At 50.6% G+C, this 16,030-nt stretch overlaps 1 protein-coding gene across 1 annotated transcript in view; it reads left to right on the top strand.

The window, feature by feature from the left end:
* The first annotated feature begins 760 nt into the window (after positions 1-760).
* Positions 761-16,030, top strand: part of CHFR (checkpoint with forkhead and ring finger domains) — a 29,668-nt gene continuing 14,398 nt past the window's right edge. The window contains exons 1-6 of the mRNA XM_044243601.1: positions 761-952; positions 5,550-5,649; positions 9,117-9,226; positions 10,117-10,176; positions 10,327-10,536; positions 15,299-15,466. Coding sequence (XP_044099536.1) covers positions 820-952; positions 5,550-5,649; positions 9,117-9,226; positions 10,117-10,176; positions 10,327-10,536; positions 15,299-15,466 — 781 coding nt within the window. The 5' untranslated portion in view covers positions 761-819. The remainder of the gene's footprint in view (positions 953-5,549; positions 5,650-9,116; positions 9,227-10,116; positions 10,177-10,326; positions 10,537-15,298; positions 15,467-16,030) is intronic.

Raw genomic sequence — 16,030 nt, 5'->3', positions numbered from 1 at the left:
AGCCCCGCGCGCAGCCCGGCCGACCACGGAGCCGCAGAGACCAGCGCGACGCGGCCGCCCGTCGACGCGGGGGCTCTCGCTCGCCCAGCGCTCCCGGCGCTTTACCCGACCGCCCGGCCTTGGCTTCCCGGCGGGTGGTAGTCGACGTCCGGAAGTGCCGGTTTATCGCACTTATCTCGCCGTCTTCCCGGCTTCGAGCACCCCGGAGCCGTCTGCACTTCCAACACGGTTTGGAGGATTTATTTCGGACGCCCAACCCCCAAGTAACTCCATCTCTTTTGCCCCGACTTAGCATGGCGCCGACGGCCGAGAGCTCCGCAGACGAAGTCGTCCCGGCCATCACCAAAAATGGCGTCCAGACCGGCTGCCAGCCGTCTGCGCACACTCCGACGGCCCCTACACGCCTACTCTCGCTGGCCTCTCGGCGTTCCGCTCTAGCCGCCGCGCTCGGTGGGCGCCGCCGCCAGCCAATTGCAGGGCACGGCCGCTGCTGGCCCCGCCCAGCGGATCAGCTGAGGGATCCGCGATGTCTGTTGACAGCGGAGGGGGCGGCGGCGGCGGCGGCGGCTGCGCGGCCGGTTCCGGGTTCGGCGCGGGGCGGGGGGTAAGCGGACGGCGCGGGGCTGCGGCGGGTCGGCGGGAGGGAGGCGGCCGCACCGGAGGGGGCGAGCGTCCGGCCCGCGGCGGCGGCGGCGGCGGCGGCGTGGCGTGGGCGCCGAGGCCGGGAGGGCCGCGGGGCGGAGCGGCGGGCCGCAGTCGCTGCCTCCGCGGTCCGAGAGCCTCACCCGGCGTTTCCGGGTCTCGTCAGATGTGAATCCGATGGAGCAGCCCGGGGAAGGCGAGCAGCCGCCGCAGCAGCAGCCGTGGGGGAGGCTCCTCCGCTTGGGCGCCGGAGAGGGCGAGCCGCACGTCCTGCTGAGGAAACGGGAGTGGACCATCGGGCGGAGGAGAGGTGCGGGCCGGACGCCGGGGCGCGCGGATGAGGGCGGGGGCCGGGGGACCAGGGTCGGGGGCCGAGCGCTGGGGTCCGGGACGGGGGACGGAGGGCTGGGGGACCGCAGCCGGCGAGGAGGGCTGGGGGCTGGGCCGGGGGCCTGGGAGGCCAGGGCCGGGCCAGGAGGCACCCCAGGCCGCCGAAGGGCCCTGGGCGGGGCCCGCTGCGCTCTCCAGTTTTCCCAGAGGACTAGGCTCCAGTGTCAGAGCCGCGGCGCGTCGCTCACTGTGGGCCCGGTCCCTGCTGAGTGTTTCCCGCAGATACCGAATCGTCGTTATAACTTCAGGAAGCAGGCACTGTGAGGCCACGGACCCCTAGAACGCAGGGTCGTCGGGTTCATGACTACAGAGAGCAGTTCCGCTCTGGTGGGGGGACATTGAAGCCAGTAAGAGAAGGAGCCCTGGAGAATCCAGGGTGGAAACTAAGCAGCACCCTCTTAACCCGCCAGTGGATCACCGAAGTCCCAAGCGAATGGCAAAATCCCTGGAGATGAATGCGCACGGGGGTATGGTAGGCCCCGGTTGATGGCTGCCGCGGAAGCAGTGCGCAGGGGGAGATTTGTAGCAGTAGGCGGCTACGTTTATTTTTATTTATTTCTTAAGATTTTATTTATCTGACAGACATCGAGAGAGGGAGCACAAGCGGGGAAGTAGGCTCCCCTAGAGCAGGGAGCCCGATGCAGGGCTCCATCCTAGGACACTGTGATCAGGACCCCAGCCGAAGACAGATGCTGAGCAGCTGGGCCCCGGGTGCCCTGGTGGCTACGACTGAAAAGATCTCAAGCCCCTGCTCTTAGAATTGAGCTGCTCACCTCTAGGTTGGAAGTACAGGGCACAATCAAAGTCCCGTAGCTTGGTGAGACAAACTGTGTCACCCTCCAGGCTCAGCTGCCTCGAAACTCCTAAGAGCCCATCTGGCTCTTGGACCCGCTTGGTATCTTCCCTGCAGGGAGAGAAGTGTGCTGGTCAAGTCAGCAAAAAAGTGTAGTTTGTCTGAAAGTTAATACATCATCACTCTGATTCTCTCTCTCTATATATATATTTTTAGTTTTTTAAGTCCAGCCTAATTAATGTACACTCTTTAGTTTCAGCTGTGTGATACAGGGATTCAGCAGTTCTGTCCATCACTCAGTGCTCATAATGAGAAGTAGACTGGAATTCTGTTCACCTAATTCACTCTTCCCCCAACCCTCCCCTGCCCCCGCCTACCATCCGTTCTTTATGTGTAAGAGTCTGTTGTTCTGTTTGTGACTTTATATTTTAAAAAAGAAAGAATGTGGAAAAATATTATTTAAAAACAAGTATTTTTTATATGTTAACTATACTGGAATTTAAAAAAAGGCTAAGTACTATGATAAAAAAATAAGGATAATAAAGTAAAACACAATTTTTTGGGTTATTTTACCATTTATGATGTACCTGCACCTGTTTTTGTTTTTTGGTTGGTTGGGTGGTTTGGTTTGGTAGTCTTAAATCTCAGTATCAAGTTAAGTTTTTTTTTTTAACAACTTTGAATGTTTTTACCTGCCATTAGAAACTTCTGAAAAATGCATTAATTGTCTTTAATTTATGTAATAGGAATTTGGTGAAGAGCAGAAGCCCCGTGTTTTCAACCTGGCGCTGCCTCATAACTTGCTTTGGGCTAAGGACTTCACTTTCCGTACCTTTGTACCTACTTCACTGAAGAGTAATGCGGGTCTTACTGCGAAATCCTTAAAAGGAGCCTGGCTGAGAGTTAGCTCTTAATGTTAGCCATTGTTATTGTAACACATTATTGTAACATCATTTTGCATGTTAATACAAGGAGCAAAAACAGGCTGTTGGGTAAATCTTCCCTGGAGAATTCCTTTTGGTGAATGTATTAATCTCTCCATGGGAAGCAGAAGTTGCTGTGTTAGCCTGTCAGGCTGTTGTAACAAAATGCCACAGACCGGGAAGCTTAAGCAATAGACGTTTGTTTTTCACAGTTCTTAAGTCTGAGAAGTCCAAGATTAAGGTGCTAGTCGATTTGTTTCTTGGTGAGAGGCCTCTTCTGGATTGCAGACAGCTGCCTTGCTAGCCTTCTCCTGCGAGACAAAGTTTTGGTGTGTCTTCCTCCTCTCCTAAGGGCACCAGCCCTATCAGATTAGGGCCCCTCCCAGTGGTCTCATTTAACCTTGATTCCCTCCTCCCAAGCCCTGCCTGCAGTCACACTGGGGTTCAGACCTTTAAGAGGAATTTTGGGAAATACACAGTACGTAAGAATTGTAGGGCTTGATTACATTTCTTTTAAAACAACACGCGTGGTCTATGTAAGGCATTATTTCCAGGAGAAAGAGAGAGCTGAGTTGGTGTGTGTGGGAAGGGAGATGGAAGACCTCACCTTCCAAGAGCTTCTGTGCTGGGGGCGTGGCCGAAGTGTGGGCCAGCCAGCCTCCCGAGGAATTGAACCCACTGAATGATAAGCGGGGCAAATGCCAAGAATAGAACTTAGCGCAGAGTATCTTGGATCTACGTTAGAATGCTATGTTCTGGTGTAGAGAAGCTTGTTAAAAACCCATCCCAGTGGCATGGTGACTAGTCCTGGGTCGGGGGCAGCGGGCACACTGTCCTGCTGGTTAGACTCCATGTGCTGGGAAGATGGTGAGCGCAGCTGAAATGTGCCTTGGGTAAATGTAGCACTTCCCCTAATGTATAATGTGGAATAAGATGTCTAATGCTTCGGGTTCATGGAGATAACAGTTCACACACGGTAAAATTCACCCCTTCCAGGCGCCCGGTGAGTTTTGAGAAATGGAATCACCACTGCTGTTAAGAGGCAGAACATTTCCATCACCCTAGAAAGTTTCCTAGTGGTCCTTTGGATCAGCCACCTGCTCTCAAGCCCAGCTCTGGCCACTATCCATCTAATTTCTATCCCTGTCATTCTGCCTTTTCCAGAATCTTGGATCTAAGTGTTCCACCACCGTCTGTGTATGGCTTCTGTCCTTTGACATAACCCATTTCAGGCTGTTGTGTGTTTCAGTAATTCCTTTCCTTCCCTTTGTCTAGGCTCCACACCCAGATTGAAGTCCAACACAGGTCTTGAACTCACAACCCTGAGATCAAGACCTGACTGGTACCATGAGTTGTTCACTTAACCGATCAAGCGCCCAGGCGCCCCCGTAATGTGTATCTTTTTGGTGCTGTGTAGTCTTCCAGTGTTTGGGTGTACCACAGTTTGTTTTTTTTAATTCACTGGCTGATGGACACGTGTATTGCTTCCCATGTTTGGTTCTTTTTCTTTAAAGATGTTATTTATTTATTTGATAGAGAGTTCATAAGTAGGCAGAGAGCCCGATGTGGGTTCGATCCCAGGGCCCTCAGATCATGACTGGAACTGAAGGCAGAGGCTTAACCCACTGAGCCACCCAGGAGCCCCCCCCACCATGTTTGGTTATTAAAAGTAAAGCTATAAGCCTTAGTAGCTATCGCATAAACTTATTATAAGCACATTAGTGATTCAATAGTAAAAAGTTCTTGAAAGATTTTATTCCTTTGGTTTAAGGAGAGAACAAAATATTTGATGATATCTCCCTTGCATTTAATGAGGGTATAATGATCATGTTCAGCTATGGATGCATTCCCCCTTCTGTGTTAAATTTTCTCAAACATGTACCTCTGTCTGTAATTTGCTCAGTCCCATTTTCTGTGACTCTTGATTATTGTTTCAGTTTTGTGATGATTTATGAAGCCTTAGATTACACTGAGAAATTAAGGAGTAAGTGAAGATATTGAAGAGTTACTTAACTAAGACCCTTAGTTTTAAACTTCTTTTTTATCATGCCGGCTGCATAGATGTGCATATTGTGAAATTGTCACCAAGAAGCTCTTGGTGTGTAGCCAGAACTGTTGATGGGGTGGGTATCCTTTAGGTAATGGGGAGTCAGAAAGGTTCAAGACATAGTCCCTCTCCCTTTGCTTTGAATTAATCCTTAAATGCTTTTTCAAAAATTGCTTCTTGTCGGGGCATCTGGGTGGCTCAGTCAGTTAAGCATCCAACTCTTTTTTTTTTTTTTTTAAAGATTTTATTTATTTATTTGACAGACAGATCACAAGTAGGCAGAGAGACAGGCAGAGAGAGAGAGAGGAGGAGGAAGCAGGCTCTCTGCTCTACAGAGCAGAGAGCCTGATGTGGGACTCAATCCCCGGACCCTGAGATCATGACCAGAGCCGCAGCCAGAGGCTTTAACCCACTGAGTCACCCAGGCGCCCAAGCATCCAACTCTTAATTTTGACTCAGCTCATGATCTCGGTTCTGGGATCGAGCCCTGCATCAGTCTCTGAGCTCAGCGGTGAGTCTGCTTGAAACACTCTCTCCCTCTCCCCCTTACCCCACTCTCTCAAAATAAAAAAATTTTTTTAAAAAATAAGTAAATCTCAAAAAAATTGCTTCCTTTCTTGCTTTATTAGGTGTTGTCTCCTATGGTGCATACAACATGGGTCCTGATTTTCAAGCACATGCTCTGATAAGCAAAGGGTAGTATTATGCACGGTCCCCATGGTCATATCCAGTGTGTATCCTTTCTCTGTTTTAGGTTGTGACCTTTCGTTCCCCGGCAATAAACTGGTCTCCGGAGATCACTGTAAAATCATAGTGGATGAAAAATCTGGTCAGGTGTCACTGGAAGATACCAGGTAAGCTCCTTCTGAACTTTTCTTAAAAGGATTTCTTGTTTTTGTTTTTATGTAATCTCCACATCCATCATGGGGCACAAACTCAAAGCCCTGAGATCAAGAGGCCCACATTCTTCCGACTGAAACAGCCCAGTGCCATTTGTTCTGGACTTCTGTTTCCTCTGGAATCCATTGACTACAGAGAAGAAACAAGGGCTTGTTTTCTATGACATAGTAGTTTGGTAGGCTGTCAAATTCTTAGAAAATGTATTTTCCTGTTTCCAATAACACTTCGGTGTCTGTGACCCTTCTTGAATGTATTCAAATTAAAGCAAAAATATTATTTCTGAAAGAAAGATTTATTTTTATTTTTTTTAAAAGATTTTATTTATTTATTTGACAGAGAGAGATCACAGGTAGGCAGAGAGGCAGGCAGAGAGAGAGAGGAGGAAGCAGGCTCCCTGCTGAGCAGAGAGCCCGATGCGGGACTCGAACCCAGGACCCTGAGATCATGACCTGAGCCGAAGGCAGCGGCTTAACCCACTGAGCCACCCAGGCGCCCTGAAAGAAAGATTTAAAAGGCAGCGATAACCTATTCAAGTTAGACTTTCCTCCAAGTCAAGAAAATAAAAAATTGGGACGCCTGGGTGGCTCAGTGGGTTAAAGCCTCTGCCTTCGGCTCAGGTCATGATCCCAGGATCCTGGGATTGAGCCCCGCATTGGGCTCTCTGCTCATCGGGAAGCTTGCTTCTCTTCGCTCTCTCTCTCTGCCTGCCTCTCTGCATATTTGTGATCTCTGCCTGTCAAATAAATAAATTTAAAAAAAAAAAAAGAAAAGAAAAATTGTATACAACATAAATAGTACATAAAAGTGGAAAGCTTTCCCAAATCCCACTTACCTATTAGAAATACGTATTTATTTTGTATTAATGTATTTATTTTGTATTTTGCTAGATACATTATGTCTCCTTTTTCACTTTCATTTATGGGGCACTTACGTCAGTGCACCCGGACCCATCTCGCCGCCTTCACTGTGATTATGTAATTATCCGTCAGCTCCTTTACTGATGGAGAGTTATTATTTTTTACTTTTTCTTATTATAAATGACACTGCAGTTATTGTCTTCCAGAACTCTTTGCATTCATGTCTGATTATTTGCTTGGGGCACATGTGTAGGAAGGAAAGCGGTGTCAGAATGTGCTTTCAGCCTGGTGCGAGGGGCAAAGTGGCAGGTGGCCTTCAGCAGCGTGTTGACAGTGTGCCTTTTCCACCAGACCAATTCTTATTGTTGTAAAGGTCAAGTGTTAGGAGATTGGCGGTTACAGTTGTAGGGTAGAAGACTAGGAATTCGTTTATTAGGCAGAAATGGTGCTCCTTTCCCCTCTTCTACTAGGTAGCAGATTGAGTTCTTTATTTCTTAGCCTGATGGAGAGCAGCATAGCGCGGCTTCTGGAGCTGTCCCGCGGCAGGGCGGGGCTCTCTGGGACTGGCCATGGGACAGTTTTGTAACAACTCGCTGCAAATTTACTGGCTTTCACAGAGCTGCGATCTCATAGTGTCGAAGATACAGAGTCGAAGTCAGGTCTCATTGGACTAAAATCAAGGTGTCGGCAGGGCTGGCTCCTTCTGGGGGTGCTAGGAGAGAATCCTTTTCCTGCATTTTCCAGACGCCGCCGTGTTCCCTGGCTGCGATGGCTGGAGGGGAGAGGGTGTTCCCAGCCGGAGGAGGTGCAGGTGCAGAGGCCCGGGGCACAAGCAGGTCCTGTGCACGCAGAGTGAGTGGCCGGTGCAGAGCTGGGCAGTGGACCGGAGTGGGAAAGCCCTGGTGTCCACGCTGAGTCTGGACTTTAGCCTGAGAGCAGGGAGAAGTGATTGGGGTTTAAGCAGAAGAGTAAAGTCAGACTTTTTTGGTTAGAAAGGGCGTGAGAATGGATTGTGGGGAGACTCCCAGCGGCAGAGACCGAGCTGTACTGGGGAGCACCACCAGCTGCTGGAAGTGAAGCCGCGGTGGGGCACTGGCCGCTTCCCTGTGACAGGCAGAGCGGAGTGGTTGGGACAGAGACTGTGGGAATATTTACTTTGTGGCCCTTTACAGAATAGTAAAGTAGTGGGCATCCGCTCAGATGTGAAAATAAGGCTTTTCATCCCTGGAGGCCTTAGGAGTGAAGCCACAGAGTCAAGCTCGGGTGGTCTGAGCGCCTGTGGTCGGGTCAGTCCGCTCGCCGCGCTGTGTTCTTGTCCTGCACGTTCCCATGCTGCGGCGCGTGCTTCGTCCGGTCACGACTTTCCATCAGGTTTCTACTCAGGACTCCCTCAGGGAAGTGCTGTTCCGTCCTGTCGCGGCTGACTTAGACTCCTGTCTGTCCCCTTGGCAGCCTGTCCCTCTTCTGCCTGTGCTCCCTGGTCGACCGGAGTGACCTGCCAACTGAGGGACCACGCCACCTCCAGCCCATAGTCGGCACTGATTTGCTTCTGCTGCAAACCTGTCTTTCTCTTTTTTTTAAGTAGGCCCCACTCCCAGTGTGGGGCCCAGTGTGGGGCCCAGTGTGGGGCTTGAACTCACGATCAAGACCTGAGCCAAGGCGTGCCTGGGTGGCTCAGATGGTTAAGTGTCTGCCTTCGGCTCCAGTCATGATCCCAGGGTTCTGGGATTGAGCCCCAGTCGGGCTTCCAGCTCAGCGGGGAGTCCGTTTCTTCCTCTCCCTCTGCCTGCCCCTCGGCTTCTGCTCTGTCTCTCTCTCTCATATGAATAAATAAAATATTAAAAAGAAAAGAAAAGACCTGAGCCGAGATCAAAGAGCAGGACGTTTAACTGTCTGAGCCACCCAGGCGCTCGTTAGAACCCGTCTCTCTCTTTTTTTTTTCCAAAGATTTCATTTATTTATTTGACCGACAGATCACAAGTAGGCAGAGAGGCAGGCAGAGAAAGAAAGAGGAGGAAGCAGGCTCCCCACTGAGCAGAGAGCCTGATGCGGGGCTTGATCCCAGGACCTTGAGATCATGACCTGAGGCAGAGGCTTTAACCCACTGAGCCACCCAGGCTCCCTGGAACCCATCTCTTAAGAGGCGTCAGTGCTGACTAGAATGAGCTGACCTGGTTGAAACTCCTGGAGGAAGGGGTGGATCTGTGGGCAGAGCGGAGTGCAGAAGTGGGAGAGAAGCTGGAAATCAGAGCTGCTGGAAGAATTCCAGGGCTCCACCAGGAGGCAGATGGGGGAGAATGTGGCGTGGGGAAAAGCAGACACGTCGGTGAGATTGGTGACTAGTTTGGCTGTCAATGAGGGGTAGCAGGCAAGCTTTTCCTCGGGAGAACTGCGGTGTGGCACTAGCATATATGGCTCCTTAAATATTTACGTTGTGCTTAGGAGTGTTTTATCATTTTCAAAGCAGTGATACTAATTTGATTCCCTAGTGGTGGAAGAGAAAGAAAATTTTCACTCCGGAGTTATTTTAAGTAGGCTAAATTGCAATTTCGTTGTCTCTGCAGCACCAATGGAACAGTGATTAACAAGCTGAAGGTTGTTAAGAAGCAGACCTGCCCTTTGCAGACGGGAGATGTTATCTACTTGGTGTACAGAAAGAATGAGCCAGAACACAGTAAGAGAGAGGGACTGGACAGGGTGGACACAGGGGTGGTTCGTGGCGGGGAGGTCCTGCTGCCACTGGGAAGCGTCCTTGAAAGGAAGTGTGCTGAAGCAGCTGTTTCCCTTAGGAATGAAGTGTTAGCTACATTTTCTCTGCTGTTGCTATAGACTCTCGGCATGAGTCATGTCTGTTGAGAATGGGAGTGTTGACCCTGCAGTCTGAGCCCGAGCCATTCTTCCGAAATCCCACCCTGGCCACAGCCATGCATCTCAGCAGAGCCAGGGGAAGTGAGCTGGGGTGGGCCGGGTGACATAGCGGAGGAAACCTGAGTTGTAGGGAGTCAGACCTAGAATAGGAGCTGGAGGCCAGAGGTCATCTGCTTTTGAAGACCTTATAGGAGACAGCAGACATCGGACTGGATCCCATTCGGGCTTTTCCAGATCTGAGTATTTGTTTGGGGAGGAATGATACAGGTCAAGGAGAGTTGAGAGGGAGTCTTTCAAAGGTTACCACGAACTGCAAGAGGGAGGCAGATATTCTCAGGTTGTCTTCCACGTCGTCAAAACCAGCCCCTGGCCACGTGGCAGGTCCTGTGTCTGCTCCTGCTGGTGGTTTGAAGCGACAAGCAAAGCACAGGTTCACCCCCTGCTCATCGCTCTGCCTCCCCTAGTCTGCCTCCTGCCTGCAGACCTTTTATTCCTAGCCTTATTTATTTTAAAGTAGGTTACGTTATCTTGGGTCACTTGTTTTGAAATCTCTTGAACTGGTTAATGTTGTTACCGGCTGGTAAGTCAACATCTTCAGCAAGGACCGAGGGACCGACGTGACAAAAAGGAACCGAAAGGGGTATGCGGTTCCTGATGGTCCTGGGGACTCCGTTCTGATTGCCGATTTCCTTTTAGATGTGGCATACCTCTATGAATCTTTAAGTGAGAAGCAAGGCGTCACGCAAGACTCCTTTGGTAAGTGAGGCTGTAACAACGCAGGTGCGTAGTAAGGGCTGTTGGTTCTTACTAGGAAAGCCTTTTCATCTGCTGGAACGTCTTGGCTGAAGCCGTGGTGCTCCCCCTGAACCCTGACCGTATGCTCTTTCTGTTCTTTCGTGTTTGCAGAAGCTAATAAAGAGAATGTGTTCCACGTGACCAAAGATACCTCAGGTGCAGGGCTAGGTGATGACCCCCAGGTCCTGCCGTCATCGCCCACGACTCAGGCGTGCTTTGAGGAACCACAGCCATCGACGTCGACATCAGACCTCTTCCCCACGGCTTCTACCTCTTCCATGGAGCCCGTCTCTGCAGGGCGAGCACCTTCCTCCAGCTCTGGTGAGAGGGGAATCTCAGGGCGGTCGCTGCATGCCTCTTTGGTCACTGATTATGACCCGTGTTATTATGGACGGAGACAGACATAGAAGCCACTGGGGAAGCCAGAGGCGGCATCGGGCGTTAGGCTGTCAGCAGCAAGATTGCTGCCGGAGTGGACGGTGTCATGTTCCATCTGCGGTAGAAATGCGGAGAGTCGGGCCGTGCAGTAGCATGGTATGTCTTGTCCTTGTGCAGGGATATAATTCACAGGCCGTAACAGTCACCCGGCTCAAGTGTACACGTCTGTGGTTTTTACTACATTCATTGTGTTGTGCGTTCACACCACTGTATCATTCCAGAACGTTTTTGTCACCCCAAAAGGAGACCCCACACGCACCAACAGTCACTGCCCCTCCCCCAACTAATCTGCTTTCTGTCTGGACTTGCCTCTTATGGATGTTTCATACAAGTGGAGTCATGCAGTCTGTGGCCTTTCGTGTCTGCTGCTTTCACCGAGCATAATGTTTCCAAAGCTCACCCAGAGGAACATATAATTTACTTATTTATTTTTTAAATATTTTATTTATTTATTTGAGAGAGAGTGCACAAACACACACGAGCCGGGGGAGAGGCAGAGGGAGAAGCAGACTCTCCGCCGAGTGGAGAGTCCAACTCGGGACTTGATCCCAGGCCTCCAGGATGGTGACCTGAGCTGAAGGCAGATGCTTTACCAACTGAGCCACCCAGGTGCTCCTGGAATAACATGTCATTTAAAACCAGTTTTACATGTACTGGTCTTTACCTTCCTCCCTGGTCACTAGAGAAGATTCAGACTCCCTGGGGGCCATGGGACTTGAACATTTCTTTGTAGATAACTGTTAGGGTGTAGAGTGTATACATATATATGTTCTGTGACTTGGATCGTACTATATATGTTAATTGTTTTAAAAGATTTTATTTATTTGAGAGCGAGAGCCAGCACAAGCGGGGGGCAGGTTGGGGAGAAGCTGATTCCTCACTGAGCAGGGAGCTCAATGTGGGGCTTGATCCCAGGATCCCGGAGTCCTGACCTGAGCCAAAGGCAGAGGCTCAACAGCTGAGCCCCCCAGGCACCCCTAAATACGTTAATGTTTTAGTTCACTTTCTTAGCTGTTCTTCTGTATTTTTTTCCAGATTCTCTTTAGGTTTATCTTAAGTTTAAAAAAAAGAAAAAAAGTCTTTTTGAGATTTTTTTGATTGGGGAGAATTGACATTTTTACAGTACCCAGGACAGTGGTGGTTCACCCTGGTCATTAAGCTCTTTGATGTTCTTCAGTGAAGTAAGCCTTCTTCACCTTGTTTTGGGAACTCAAATTTATCCCTAGAATGCTTTTTTTATTCTGGTTTTTTAAGATTTAATTTATTTGAGAGAGAGCAAGTGAGTACAAGCCATGGGGGAGGGGGCAGAGGGAAAGGCAGGCTCCCCACTGAGCAGGGAGCCACGGTAGGGGGGGCCTCGATCCCAGGACCACGAGATCATGACTTGAGCCGAAAGCAGACAATTAACCGGCTAAGCCCCCCAGGGACCCCTCCCTCTCTTACTCTAAACATTGTAGTGCACAGAGACCGCCTTAAATCTCGGCGAGGGTGTGTTTGGCTGTGAATAGTAGAAGACATGGTTCCCAGAACAGAGTCTGGAGACTCGCAGCCTCGCCCTGGCTCACCAGCTCATGATGTCACCGGGCACTTCCTGTTCGTGGCCTGTCAGCTCTTTGTCTTTTTCTCTTCTGCTTGCAAGAAGACCAAGTTCCAGCTGTCGCAGACACATTCAGAGGCAGGAACCAGCAAGGTCTTTCTGAAAAGAACTCGATTGCGGGCTCAGCAGCAAAGGACTTGTCCCCAGAGGTCTCCTCTGTCTCCTCCATCTCCTCCGTCTCCTCCGTCTCCTCCGTCTCCTCCGTCCCCTCCGTCCCCTCTGTCCCCTCTGTCCCCTCCGTCCCCTCCGTCTCCTCCGTCTCCTCCGTCTCCTCCGTCCCCTCCATCTCCTTGGCCAACCTAGCTGTTCTCCAAGGTGGTCCTTATTTTAGCATCTGTTCTGGTGGGATTTGGGGAAGGAGAGGCAGTAAATGCAGGGACTCTGTATGCTTCCTTGAGACCAGAAGCCTTATTTCTCCCACATTATTTGAACTTGTTTCCATTTTTGCGAACTTGGTTTTCACTTGCCAGTACAGTTGCTCTTTTTAGCGTAGGGAGCGCCACTCTCCTACCGGCTGCCCTCATTAAGGCTTTGTAGCTCTCTCCGCCGTCCTTACCCAGAGCCTCCGCTGCCCAGCCGAGTCCCCAGCAGCAGCGGGCTCACACAGCACACCATGCTTTCTCCCCGGGTCGGTCGCACCCGGCTGAGCACCAACACCCTCGTGTTACGGGGACTTTGGCGCGTCCATAAAGGACTTCGCGATACTTACCAGACATGCTTGCTTACACAACGGTAGTGGCTGGTGAGCCCTGTATCTGAGTCTCACCCACCACCTCCAGGAGATAACCAGCAGCAGAAACCAGACTCATGACCATAAGAGGCCCTCCAGCCTGTCTCCTGGTACTGCTGAACTTGAGTCCCAGCTTCTCAGACGCCTTTGACTCATACCTCAAACTCCTGAGTAAAAGAAAAGGCAATCACACTACCTAGATAAAAACATGCCAGATACTTAAAAATTGCCCAGATGGTTGAAGTTCTCCAGGTTCTGTCGGCTCGCGTGCCCTTTAGAGTATCCCCTGGGTTCCTTAAACCACAGAGGCACGACACGGTTCGGTCACGGGCTGCCCCGCTGCTGGTTCCACCCACCCAAGGGCTTCCCCTTGTGAGGGCCGCCCCAGGAAGAGTAGAAGTGACATTCACTGACCTTGAGTGTACCCCGGGGAGTGTTGCATATGAGCACCAATAAGATGGAAGGCTGTGGGCATTCTGGATTGAGTGCTGCTCTCCAGCTGTTGGCCTGTGTAAACACGTGCTTTGTCTCCGGTCCTAAGCTGTGTGTTTTGTGGTTACTGGAATAGTTTTTCAGAATTGAAGCACAGAATAGCTCTGACCTATAAAGAAAACCTGCTTTACCAATAGGAATTTTTTCTATTCCATCTATATACTTAATGCGGTGTATAATATGAGTGGTTGGGATTTGATAGTTTATTTATTTATTTATTTATTAAAAGATTTTATTTATTTATTTATTTGGCAGAGAGAGAGAGGGAAGCAGGCTCCCTGCTGTGCAGAGAGCCCGATGCGGGATTCGATCCCAGGACCCTGAGATCATGACCTGAGCCGAAGGCAGCGGCTTAACCCACTGAGCCACCCAGACGCCCCTGATAGTTTATTTTTATAATGTTCTAATTTCATTCAAGGAAACCGCAATGCGGTATCACCTCACACCTCCTAGAATGGCCAGCGTCAAAAAGACAAGGGATGACAAGCGTTCTTGAGGACTTGGAGCAAGGGGAGCTTCCTGTGGTGTCAGTGGGAGAGCGGGCTGCTGTGGCCGCTCTGGAAACCAGGGCCGAGGCTCCTCAGACAGTGTAAAAGAGAACTGTGTCTGAGCAGTAGCCTCGCTTCGGGGCGTATATGCGGGGAAGTGAAATCACGGTCTGCAGGAGGCGCCTGCACATCCTTGTTCCTGCAGCAGCGTTCACAGAGGCCAGGACCTGGAAACGAAGAAAATGTGATGTGTGTGTATGTGTGCACGCGCGTGTGCACATACAACTGTTAATTTTACCATGAAAGGGCAAAAGGGCAGTGCATTTGTATATTATACGATTAAAAAAAATCATAAAAAATTTTGCTGTAAGCAGAGTGTTCAGATGGAAAGCTTAGCGCCAGTTGTGTGAAGCTGGGGGCATCTTCCTGTGTGTCTGAGTGTGTACATATTGATAAGGTTCGCAGCCTGCTGAGTGTGCGCTGGGTGCCCGGTGCTCTTACAGGTTTTGAGTTCACCCTCCCCGTGGGTCTCTTGGAGAGACACCGCCATCATGGTGTGCATTTGGAGGGAGAAGCTTGGCGGAGCTCAGCCCTCTTCCCGTAGTGGGAGTGAGAACCAGAGCCAGGAGCCGGGCCTTGACGCCGTCTCTTCTCTTCCCTCCGTGTAAAGCTCATTTGCTCCCTCAACAGTTTTAACCTTTTCCTTTGGCGGCTATAGGGCAGTTTCATTCTTTTTCAAAGTAACAGCACTAATCACTTGAATATTACCGACTACGCCTATATTGTAGCGGATGGTATTATAAACCAGGTCTTTATCCAGGTGAAGGTTATTAGAAAGTCTCCTTACCCTTCTGCTGGCTCTTTTCAATCAGTGCTTCTGGCTTGCGCAGATCAGTACTGCCCTGGGAGGTACTCCTGCTCCCTTCCTTTCTCGCCGCACCGTCCCTCTGCTCTGTCTGGCCTTTGTGTCCCTGCCATCCAGAGTGTATCCCTCTTCTGAGAGGACGGTGTGTAGCTGCGCTAACATGAGTTACGGCACGGTGAGTGTTCGGTGTTACTTCGCGTGTGGATTGGCCCTGTGTGAGACAAAACGTTCCAGCCGATCCCAACCACAAACACGTCTGCTTTTGTTTCCACGTGAGCACGCTGCTCGCTCCAGGTCCATCCAGCACAGCAGCAGGCACAGGCGCGGCTCCGTATTTCTAGTGAGTGTGTGTCACTGAGAATGTAGCATCTTGGATTACCTAGGCCTGACTTGAACCCGTGATGCTTTACCTGCCATGCTCTCTCCTTCCAGGGCAGATGAATCAGAACCTCTCTTGTTTGTCCTCTTCACAGGCTCCGGAGATGCAGGCGTTTCCCCGAAAGAGTGTGGTCCATCTGTGGCCGGTGATGAAATCCCTACCTTTCCTTCAGCTCTCCCAGACAGAGAGGGAGCTTCCTCTTCTCTGTCAGAACCCCGGGATCAGGAGGATTTGGAGCCCAGCAGGAAGAGAATGAAAGGAGGTCAGAGTCTCGGGGTTCTGTGTGTCTTGGCCCTTGTGGGAGTGCTGGGGTCCCAGCGGGACTGTTCGAGCTGCTTCCGGTGGGGCCTCCCATTTTCCAGAAGTTTGAGGATATGTCTCAGGCAGACACCTGTGGTGCCTCAGCTTTTTGGAATGGAAATCTGAACCTTTTCTTTCTTTTGTCATCATTGGATTGCACTGTGTTTACTGTCAGGTTATGCTCGTGGTTCGGAAGCAGTGTGTTCTGAGTTGCCGTTCTGTCCACATTTGACAATCATTTTTTTTTTTTTTAAGATTTTATTTATTTATTTGACAGAGAGAGAGAGATCACAAGTAGGCAGAGAGGCAGGCAGAGAGAGAGAGGGAAGCAGGCTCCCTGCTGAGCAGAGAGCCCGATGTGGGGCTCGATCCCAGGACCCTGGGACCATGACCTGAGCCGAAGGCAGAGGCTTTAACCCACTGAGCCACCCAGGTGCCCCTGACAATCATTTTTTAAGAATATGTGGCCTTTGGAGGAGCCTGGCTGGCTCATTCGGGGGAGCCTGTGACTCTCGATCTTGGAGTT

Source organism: Neovison vison, chromosome 3, assembly GCF_020171115.1.
Source record: "Neovison vison isolate M4711 chromosome 3, ASM_NN_V1, whole genome shotgun sequence".
Lineage (NCBI taxonomy): Eukaryota > Metazoa > Chordata > Mammalia > Carnivora > Mustelidae > Neogale > Neogale vison.
The sequence above is the reverse complement of the archived record's forward strand: the minus strand, read 5'-3'. Positions and strand labels throughout refer to the sequence as shown.